We start from the raw sequence: 11608 nt of genomic DNA on the forward strand, positions 1-11608 counted from the left end.
ACGAAGCTAAGAATTTCTTCTTCCGATGTAATTTAACTTTTCAATCATACTGTGCATATTTTCTGAGAAACACAACGTTCAAAAGGCCATGTTTTTTTGTGGTGCATGCTTTTCACTGCTATAGCGTCTAAGTACGTAATCGGAGTAGCTTTGCTTAACAACGGCAGACGTTTGCCTTAGCAACCACATGACTGGATTGAGCCTGAAAATACGGCACTTTGTATTTGAGCCAAATAAAAAATGCGGGCTAGTAATGCTCCCGGGCTAGTTAAAAGTCTGTTTCAGTATCCCGGCTGGCTAGTGAACAAAAAAGTTAAGGTCGAACCCTGGTTTGCCATGAAAATTGCATATTTACTGAAGCCCTTTTTATGGACATCGTTCGCTGGCCTTGCGTTGCTGTCAGTTGTGTGGACGGGAAAATATAGCAGCTACGCGTGACACGGCAACTGACTGGCAACGTAAGCCCGCGGCGAGGATATGCCGCCGAATATACCGTACGGACGGAGAATGACGAACGCCTTGACCAAGGCTTCTTCAGTTCACGGGGTCAAGAAAATCAGAAATGATTGGTTGGCACTGGATGCGGTGGTCCGGTTTCAGGCATCGCGGCACAGAGTCACAGGTTATGGTTACAATTGAAAAATTGGCTATGGCTACAACAGTGTATTAAAATTCCCATAGACACTAGTGCTAAATGCCCATACTTCTTAATTCTTTTTAAAAATACTCAGAACTCTCACAGGTATTTAAGCTGCACAGAAAAATGACGATCAATATGTCATTTTTTATTTTATTTTCAATTTTTAGTAGGTTGACAATTGACTTTTCGAGAAACTCTCACCCAAAGAAGACGATCCCTATTTTTCCCAAATCGGAAAAGTAGCCATCTTGAAAAATAATCCCTCCACAACAGGAAAAAAATAGCGCCACTTTCGAGCTCAAATGGATCCAAAATGCTCAGAATTGGAAGGCCCAAGTCTGAGCCAGAGGGTCATTGCCATATTTCTTCAATTCCCCAATGTTATGGCTCTTTGAACTCTGTAACATATAATAATTTGAGGGTATACCTTTTATTCATGAGCTCGGCGAATGGGTTTAGGCCTATTTACAGGTGTGCATCCCTATGGGCCTTATTCACGAGTCGGCCATATTGGATTGAGAGTGAGGTAAACTCTTCATTTTTGGAACTTGTGTAGAGAAATGGAAGCAATGACGTTACAAATTAATACCAGTCTGCTCTGATGAATAATTTTAAATTTGTGATTAAAATACTCTAACGTTTTTTAAGTCACATTTAACAATAGTGAGGCTACAAAGAATATATAGTTTGGCACCATTAAAAAGGTGAGATCATCAACCATAGAGCACGTCACCCTGTGAATGTCCATAAATTCCACGATTGGAAACCGTCAGAGATTATTGCCACTAGTTGCAATAACTTTACAGCTGGTCGCTATACATTAGATATGCTGCTATAAATCCCCCCCCCCCCCCCAAAAAAAAGAAACCGTCACGGAAAGAAAAATTATTTTCAAATGTTAACAGTGCGAACATCTATTTCAACTTAGCCCGCATCATTATTTTAGGGTGTAAGAATTTAGAGAAATGTATGTGTAAATTATTTTAGAGGATTATTTTGTTAATTTAATATTGTTGTGATGAACACACAATAATTTTTACACAAGCCTATCCTGGCCACAGATACGTCGGTTGCACTCTCACTCCGCCTTACATAATGGCTATTGCAAAGTTACATATATTATTGTTTTGGTCGGGGCGGTGAGAATGACATGAGTATAACCTATAGCATACATGTCACGGGTATACACAAGCGTATAATGGGAGACCAATCAATATCCACACAATCCATTGTGCTACTCGATCTATTTAAAGCTACAACTGATAAACAAAGTGATTCAGATCAAAACTGTCCTGATCAAAGTTCGCATCTGGGTCACAGGAAATCTGGTGTGGTGTTGCATTTCTATTTCATTTCTGTGTTGCAAAACCTCAGTACGCGAACTGCTATATCATAAGGTGGGTTTGTCTCTTGACAATACAAGTGCAGATTTTGGTGCATTGGACAATGGAAGATTGGTCATCCGTTTTGTTTGTCTTGATTACGGTGTTCATACTGGTTATAACGTTTTGGCTTCTGGACCGTATGTTTATTGACATTACGGGCAAATATGTCCTAATTACTGGATGCGACAGCGGTTTCGGAAATTTACTCGCTCGCCGTCTTGACAACCGTCGAGGATGTCACGTGATTGCTGCTTGCTTAACTGAAGCTGGAATGAGAGACCTTGGTAGTGTTACGTCATCAATGGTCACCACCATCCTTATGGACATTGGAAGCAACGAAAGTATTCTCAGTGCACATGATCATGTTTTGAGTATTATACCTAGGGGAAAAGGTAAAACAAATTTGATATCAATATGCACTTTCCCTAAACAAAAAGTATATTAAATCTGTATTGTAAATTTCCCGAATTAGCACTGTTTTGCTATTAAAAAAATGCTCCATTAGTGCTATTATGTAATGTTAACGAATATTTCAGAAGCACTGGATTGTATTTTTAAAAAAAATAATATTAATAATAAACGGTGCTTATCAATCGCATTTAAAACAAAGTACCGATGCGCTGAACAATATAATTATGTAGTAAGACAAAGTTTACAAAGAGTTTCGCTTGAAAAGGTGTTTTAAAAGCTGATTTAAATGGTTAATTTCACGCAGTATTTGTCTGATCAAAACAAGCTATATAGTCTATTCTGTTTCCTGACGACGGGCAATGTACAACATGTATGGACTGTCTAAAACGTAAAGTCTCTCCGGTTCGTTTCAAAACCTCACTACTTCAAAATGGAGATTCGACTGCGCAAACTCACAAGAAAGATTTGTTATTTGGTGCAACCATTAAATTTGAACTTATTACTGTCTTCACCAAGGAATCATTCAAACCTTATCAGGTATACTTGAGCTTCCTTAAAACAGGCATTTTGTCACATTACTTTACCACATTTGACCATATTTTACCGTATTTTTTTTACCGTATTTGTTTCTAACAGGTCTATGGGGATTAGTCAACAACGCCGGGATCATATCTGCGATGGGTCTCCCCCACTGGCACTCAAGACAGGAAGTCAGTCACGTGATGGAGGTCAACCTCCTTGGCACTATTGACGTCACCAATACTTTCTTCCCGTTGGTCAGGGAGGCCAAGGGACGCGTGGTCAATGTGTCCAGCGGGTTGGCGCTGTTTCCTACCGCCGGGAGCTATTACGCTGTGTCCAAGGCCGGTGTTGAGGCCTATTCGGATTTTATAAGGTGACTTGTTTTCCATTAGGTTAGGCCCGGCGCACACATTTCCGATTTTACCGGTTCACCGGATCATCGGGCAATCGTGCAGAGATGTGCTCTAAAAATTCGGACGGATCCCACCGAACTAGACTGGGCGACCGGCTGAAATCAAACATATTGGTTTTGTTCGCATCCGATTTCCCTGGATCAGATGTCAGCGGAAAGGTGGGCCGCGGCAGAATTGTGTTTTCACCGGACGCGATATTCATGTTAACCAATCAGATTCACGAAGGAAGTCACATGATTCGAAGCTGATGACGGTCATTTTGTCATCTCGTGACTGGTCATCATATGACCGATTATAGAATGCGATTATAGAATGGAATCAGGCATATGTGCCGGTAACCTTGCGGTCTAACCGCAACGGTAAAAAAATTAACAATTCCGGTGATGGGGTGATTCGGTCAACCGGTAAAATCGGAAAGGTGTGCGCTGGACTTTATACCGACTTCCGTTTAGGGTTAACTGTAGAAAGTGGATGAAGTAAGAGGCTGAATGTTGTTGTATTCAGGGAACGTGTGATGGTGCTAGCCCGTAGTTCAGCGGTTGTTTTTTGTACATGTTGTGTACGTTTGAAATTTTCACATGAGCTACACGCCTGAAAACGTGTTTGTTCGTTCTTAAGACCGCACAATTTTCGCGCCACTAGTGCACCGTGCAGATGTTGACAGGTCAAATTGCCGGCCGGATCAGATCCACCTTTTGCGTTCCCATCTGATCGTGATCCGCCAATTGCCGGATCTGATCCACCAATTGGGGGATCTGTATCCTGGTCCAGAGGTGGATCAGAAAAGGTGGATCTGATCCTGATCCACCTTATAACGGTTAGCGTTCCCACTACACACAATTGCCGGATCTCGGCAATTTGGCAAAAGGTGGATCAGATCCCCCAATTGGTGGATCAAGTGGGAACGGGGTCTTATAAAAGTATATGTGTTTAGATAAGATTTTTAAAAACTGCGACATGTCACAGTTTGATTTATAGCTGAAGACACGCTCGGCGTTAACATAGTCATGTACTTGTCACTGATAAATTTAAGTACATTTATTATAGGCCAACAAATAAGGACTATGAATGTTCAACAATATAATTATGTGGCTTGACAGAAATTCGACACCACACCGAGCCCTGCAAATTCGAAAGCCACCGCGCACTGAGGCTGTCAGAGTCTTTTTTGAAACAGATATTCCAGGCGGTACGGGCATCACGCATCTTAGTAGACAAGAGTTTGGCAGAGTCTTTCATTCTTGTGCTTAGGATTCGTAGTTAGTGTGAGTTACTTTTGTAATTCATTGTTGGCCAGACTATTTTTTTTCTCTTGATATATTTGTACACAGGACATCCATGCAACTTTCTGGTGTTTCAGTGCACATTATAGAGCCTGGTTCGTGTAAAACGTCATTCTTGAACCTGCAAACAACCAAAGACTCACTGAGAAGGCTCTGGAACAGGCTTCCCTTGGAGGAGCGCCAGGATTTTGGGGGCGAGATGGCCTATAAAACACGTAAGTTTGTATTACTACTACTATTACTATAATAGGGCGACAGATTTTGCGAACTCCGTCCACAATAGGGCGATACACCTTATTGAGGCGACATTATAACTGTCGCCCTTTTATGAAAACGACCCTTAGGACAAGGAATTTTGCTGTGGCAAACCATCTAGATCGATTCCTCATGGTCCAATTAGTATAAATACTAAATTTCGTGGAAAAAAAGATAAGGTAAACTTGGGTTAGGTGACAGTTTAGGTTTGTGCACAAGTCTATGGGAAAGTCACCCTATTGCAGCCAAAAGAGTAAATATTGTACTGTTTTTTTCCTCCCAACTCGAAAACTGACCATTATTTTGTTGCTCTTATCTACTCATTCAATCGTCCGAGCTACGCTACCTGTGCACTTTGAAGAATCCTTGGTTTCATTACTGGAATAATGAAAGCGATATAAACTAAATATCTAAGCAAACAGATGTGGTCGGGAAAAAATGTAGCATTATATTAATCATAGTTGTGCAACATGACCCAAATATGCCACAGAATTGTGCACTTTGTGATGAAAGCATAAAAATTCGCAGTATTTATGTTATGAAGATTGTTTAATATGGAGGCATTTCATATTCCTCTTGTGACATTTTAGAGGTCAATGACCTTTTGCATACTCTTGCTACAACAATTCTTCCATAAGTCACTTATTTCTTATTACCCAGGTCTACGTCATAAGTCTTCATACAATGAAAACAATGATCAGGTGCTGGAAGAATTCATATCTGACCTCTGTTGACCTTTGGGAGTGCAATGACCTTTGTAAATCTTATTTATTTCTATTTATAAGAGTTACTCTTTCAACCCCAATTTGTTCAAGTTTAAATGTTAGGTGTTCATGCCAAGAAAATATTTGTATATATAGGGATTGAATAGCTGACCTCTGGTGATCTTCAAGAAGTTATTACCTTTGTAAACCACATATTTAAATATCTACGAAATTTATTCTTGGAAATGCCACTTTTTCATGACCCTATATTCTACAAGTTGACTATTTGTGCCATGAAAAGGATTTTCAGATAGGGGACATCATATCTGACGGCTGGTACCCTTAGAGAAGTCAGTGAACTTTGTATACCTTATTTGTCGCAGGTTATCATGTTTATTCGTCAAAATGTCATTTTTGGGGGCTGACCCCTGACCTCTACTTCCCAATTTTCTTGGCAGACGCAACATGACGCGACTTGAATAGAGGTCTGTGGGATTTTTTCGTTGCAATGGACTGTACAAATTTCAAACAGTATTCACTCTTGGGTACTTATAGCACTCCTTTGTACCCGGACGGACTTGGATAACCACATTTTTAACTGTTTTACTAAGCCCTCTGGTCACTGTTAGAGTGTGATGATTGTTCAATGTACCTCTTAAATTCTGTTGCGCCTGCATCTGCCATTGAAGTTTATAAATATCTATAAATAGGGAATACAAGGTTCATTGCCATCTTGAAGGATACCAAAGCTAAAATATAAAACGCCTTACCTATGAACATTCTCTTTACAGCATGAGCACTTAACATGTTAGTTTTTTTAAATAATAAATTGTATAAATAGCTATAAATAGGGTGTGTAAAGGTAATTGACCACTGGAAGGTCACAAGAGGTCAAATGCTGGTCATTATTAAAATTGTATGAAGACCTTTGAGGTAGACTATGGATCATAGGAAAGTGGTATTTTTCAAGAACAATAAGTAAACTTAGAGTACGTCAAGGTCACTGACCTCTCAAATGTCACCAGGGGTAAAATATGAATTGCCTCTATATCTGAGAATGTTTTTTATGGCATGAAAACCTCACATGTGAAGTTTCATGTTTTTATCACAAAGTGAACAATTCTGTCACGATGCCGCTGCACTATCAAAAAACTTAAGAATGCAATTTCCTCCTCATATTCGTATTAATTGGTGTTAAGGGTTGAATCTGTAAAAGTATTTTGTGAAACATAATCGCGATACACTTTAATATGTTCTATGGGGCTCGGCACTTTCCCTGGTCAAAACACATGGAACACTTTCTCGTGACAAAATGACACTTCCTCGACCTTTTTTTCCGGGTCATGTTGACCCAGTCAGCGCAATTTTTAACCCGGAAAACATGTCAGGCCCCATAAGACCCTGATCCGGGTCAAATCTGACCCGGAACCTTATGAGAGTGTATGTGGCATTGATATAATATCAAGGGTTTATCTTTAAGACGAAAAATGTAGTGTGTAACAGAGGGTTTGGTTTTTGCCTTTGAAATAGTTGAGCTGACCTTGGCGCAAGCTCTGGCAATGGCGTCTCCGAAGTTGCACCTCGTGACGGATGCCATGGAGCATGCGCTGCGTGCCAGGTTTCCATGGCGACGGTACTTACCTGGATTGGAAGCGAAGCTCTTCTACAAAGTCTTCTCGCTCCTGCCTGCCTTTTTCACGGATTTTGTATTTGGCTTGGCGACCAGTTTTCTTTCGAAACAAAACTTGAAAAAGGTCGCTGATTCCACCATTTGATTTAAATATAAGCCTTGTAATTTGACCAGTTGTAAAAAGGAATGATCGATGAGAAATAGAACGTAGATGTAAAATTCGAAAGTATTATCATAGTTTGTTTCCGGTTCTAATAACATTTCAAGGTTAATATAAATGTAACATATTTGCATAGGAGACAGGTAGAAAAACCCTCTTGTTCTCCTGACGCGTTTGTATTGGTAAAATATAACGTTCGTTTCTAATATTAGACCCAGATACTCCATTAAGGGCGAACCATATTCAGGAAGGTAATGCTAAAGGTCATTTAAAACTGTACTCTGAAATTCGAAAGCATAAGTTTCAAATTTTATTTTTTTATTTATTTTATTTCTTTCTGGTAATGAAACCAAGGATCCCTCAAAAGTGCCCTAGGCCCTGTAGCCCGAAAGCCTGAAGAAACCTGTAGAGAGAAGAGAATGAGAAGAAATTACAGTTTTAGAGGTGGGAGGAAAAGCCCAGAGGAATATTCTGAGGAAAACCCACGGAATCAGGTAGGGACTGAAAACCCAATCCACATATTGGACCGGGCGGGATTCGAACCCGGGTCACAGCGATGGAAGGCAAGGAAAGTACCACTACGCCAACCTGACTCCCCTAATATTTGGGAAGCAACCTTTCACAGTGGCGTAGCACGGTCATCTTTATTGGGGGGTACAATTTTTGAAAAGGGCACTTGCACATCCGTGGTGAAAAGTAGACCGGTTTTTTTCTCCGGACACTTGGGGTCCGTAAAATCAAAAAGCGGGGGGTGGGGGGGGGGAGAGAAAGGGGGCTGGTACCATCTGTCGATGGGGGCGCTGTTCAAAACCGACGGTTATGCACACAAACGGCCAATATATGGTGCTTTTCAGGGCGATACATGTGCGCAATTCAGTAACAGGCACCCAAAACGGCAGATGACACAAAAAGGGCACCACCTTTTTTTTTTGTTAAAGGGCACTTGTTCAGAAAAAAAGGGCACTCCTTAAAAAAGGGCACTCTTTACACATTATTGGGGGGGGGTAAGTACGTTGAAAAAAAGGGCATTTTAATGGAAAAAGGCAGTCTTTACAAAATATTGGGGGGTTAAATACCCCCCTCACCCCCCCCCCCCCCCCTCACCCCCCCCCCCCCCCCCCCCGCTGGCTACGCCTATGTTCCAATATCATTATCATCACTCTGTCATCTTTTGTTATTCCCATTTGTCACAACTGAGTACAATGTGCAAGATTTATAATAAACGATTTATTTCGAAAGTTGTTATCAACCATCGAATTTCACATAGCGAATATATTTGTCTATGAAAGACAAATAAATGATGAATCCAACAAATTGATGGTTAATTCGAATCATGCCACAAGATAGTTTAATCACTTGTATAAAATAAACTAAAATAGTTCAATGTACAGTTATTTGAAAGATTCATAATTGAAAAATAAGCGTTTGTTTGGTTGTTTGTTTTCTGTCTTAAGCATGAAATTTCCTTCATCGTTTATTCAAACGCAAATCACACGCTTAAGACCCCCTTCTTAATTGTCTAAGCCTGTATGCTTGTTGGTATTAAACAAATATTTGATACACAGAGATGCTTCAAAATCGTATATAGCCTGTTTTTATGCAAAGTTGCAGTCCGCATTTGCACTTTCAACTGTCATTGCTCTCTGTCAAAAAACAAACAAAACAAAAACCAAAGAACAAAAGGCCCATAGTGGTGAAAAGTTAGATATTTATAGCTGCCAGGTCAAAGGGTATCCCTCAAAATAGTCACAAAGTGCAATATTACAAGTTCGTTCCCTATGGTAGGCCTATAGAAACCATAACTACAAGAGGAATCGTTGCCCTTCCATCACTGTATTTCTCTAGCTCTCACCACTGACACAGACCGAATGAAGTGTAGTGAATTTGTCACCGTTAAGTGTACCAAGTTACTGCAGTGTTGTAGATTGATTTTCAACTATCAAATATCTAAATATTAAAATTACTAAATTGCAATTTATAATAATACCACACTCTGATCATTAATGGAGAACTGTTGCTTAGGATACGCGGTGACCAGAGTGGTGCGCAACAGGTCAAAGTTATCGAGTAGCTTTACATCCATGCTTGCTGATATTATACTTTCCTCCAAACTCAATCATTTCATATACATATCGTTTTCATCATTCTGACTTGCAACAAACAGAAGGCTTGTTGGTGCTCGTATGCGCTGCGGCTGCAGTATTTGCATGTCGGGTACTAGACCGCATCCGTGTCGACATCGGAGGCAAGCATGTCTCCATCACAGGCTGTGAATCTGGATTCGGCAACCTGTTCGCCCGCAACCTGGATCGACGCTGGGGTACGTGATCGAAGCTTGCCTTACAGAAGAGGGTGCGGTCAAGCTTAAACGTGTGACGTCATCGAGGTATACCACATTGCAATTTAGCTCCATAAATGTGGCCAATTTACTGGACTACGATCCGTTAATAAAGGCCACACTTGGAACATGGACTCGAAAATGTAGAACTTTGTCAAATTTGGATGTATTTTGATGTTCACTTTTGGACTATATTTGTAGTTTATTTACACTTAGAAGCATACTCACCCTCTTTATAGCCGTAGAAAAGTTTTTTAAACGTCTGTTTTTCGTGCAGTGATTCCATGGAAACTACTGATTTATTTACTTAAATGGCTAACAAAACCTACGGAGAAAGTGCACAACCCCAGTTTTGGTGCAAATGTCGAAGTCTCATCTTGTCAATCGATTTCACCAATATCGTTACTTTTAATTTTCGTAATGTTTTCTGTCGCTCGAGGGCGCTTTTGTAATGTACCATGCAGAGCCGTTTACAGAGAGAGTTGCAACAACTTCAGACTGTTGAACCATAATGGCCGTTCATTATCTGTACAATGCAGCGTGCAACTATTGTGTACGAATTCCATATGTGCACTGATGCATAATCCGCCATTTTGGTTCCAAACAGTGTGACCCTTATATGTGTCGCAACTCTCTCTATATACGGCTCTGGTACCATGACTCGACAATCTTGTTTTTCTGTATATTTTTTTCTGTTTATTTCTTTTTCTATAAAATGTGTATATTGTTATAATCATTGGATCGAACACGTCGCAAAAAAAATGATGCACAAATCAAGGTTAATGCATTTGTCAAGGAACTTACCATGTCAACCATATCAATCAAAGCAATGTACAACACTACTTAGTTCGGAATTCATTTCAGTATTTGAAATTTGATATTGACATAGGTTTGTATAATTCCAAATGTGAGTATCGTTTATTTGATATTGGATCAAATGTTTGATCATCGAATATGAACTTTTCATATTCCAATACACTTTGCGAATGTCAGTGCTTTCATCTTCAGAAATACTTTGAACATCAACGTGAGCGCAGTCGTCTTCCCATTGTTTTGTACAAACGTGTTTTCGTATTTCCGTAGACACTCCGGCGAAAATAATTTAGTTTGATGTTTTATAATTGATAGTCGATAGCCTCTGATGCCATTTGCCACCACCCGATGATTGTTTTTTTTTTAGGAAAATTGTTTTTGGCCGAAAAACTGACATAATTATATGGGAATTGGTTTTGGAAAAGTTTTGAAACATTTAAATTTATAATGAGGCCTACATGTTGCGACACGATTATTCGGATAAACATCGCTTCCGGGACGGGAAGCGTTCCACTATGTTTTACATTGTTCACTTGATCTTTGCATCAGTAACTGGCTAACCCGATCCCAGTCCTATCGTTCTCTTGACATCAGTCCATGTGGTCTGAATTGGGCCTTTTTGGGGTGATAATTACAGACGAAAGAATAAATCCAGACTAAACTCTGACTAATAATGTGACGTGGACAACCTTTACTTGGTTGACCTTCGATAGAGTTAGTATAGATACACGAGAATCGATATTGATTTTTAGACAAAACCCTGTCCATCACGTCTAAACCACACGCTGTACGCTTTTGTATCAAGTCCACTGTTTTTATTATTTATTTTTTTAACTCGGACAGATGTTCAGAACAGCGAACGCTAAATAACCGCGGTATCATTATGCAAAAATTGATACCCCACCATGAAAAGTCACAAGCGCAACAAAACGTACCTTTTTTTTAATATGATGGCGCAGTTTCCAGTTATTGAAGCACTATGAATAACTCTTGAGCGAGGAAGGAAACCAAATGTTGAGTAATCGGCAAAGCCGTGAAAAGAAAAGTGACCTGC

General features: G+C 39.9%; 1 protein-coding gene across 2 annotated transcripts; it reads left to right on the forward strand.

Annotated features, from left to right (window-relative positions):
- The first annotated feature begins 1511 nt into the window (after nt 1–1511).
- LOC119725896 (retinol dehydrogenase 7-like) lies at nt 1512–11373 on the forward strand. 2 transcript variants are annotated; one of them, XM_038197492.1, is made up of 4 exons: nt 1512–2417; nt 3073–3331; nt 4703–4869; nt 9568–11373. In XM_038197492.1, exons 1-4 carry the CDS (start codon nt 2087–2089, stop codon nt 9729–9731), a joined length of 921 nt encoding a protein of 306 aa, XP_038053420.1. In that variant the 5' UTR covers nt 1512–2086; the 3' UTR covers nt 9732–11373. The 2 variants fall into 2 exon arrangements, with proteins under 2 accessions (XP_038053420.1, XP_038053419.1); XM_038197491.1 differs by lacking the exon at nt 9568–11373 and adding an exon at nt 7144–7781.
- The last annotated feature ends 235 nt before the right edge of the window (nt 11374–11608 follow it).

This window comes from Patiria miniata, unplaced genomic scaffold, assembly GCF_015706575.1.
Source record: "Patiria miniata isolate m_02_andy unplaced genomic scaffold, ASM1570657v1 HiC_scaffold_19, whole genome shotgun sequence".
Classification (NCBI taxonomy): Eukaryota; Metazoa; Echinodermata; class Asteroidea; order Valvatida; family Asterinidae; genus Patiria; species Patiria miniata.

What these genes read in the sequence shown, in the direction of transcription:
- LOC119725896 (XM_038197491.1), top strand. Translation starts at nt 2,087, where the DNA reads ATGGAAGATTGGTCATCCGTTTTGTTTGTCTTGATTACGGTGTTCATA. An exon ending in TATTATACCTAGGGGAAAAG is followed by an intron (nt 2,418 to 3,072) that starts GTAAAACAAATT and finishes TGTTTCTAACAG; the next exon opens with GTCTATGGGGATTAGTCAAC. An exon ending in CGAGATGGCCTATAAAACAC is followed by an intron (nt 4,870 to 7,143) that starts GTAAGTTTGTAT and finishes CCTTTGAAATAG; the next exon opens with TTGAGCTGACCTTGGCGCAA.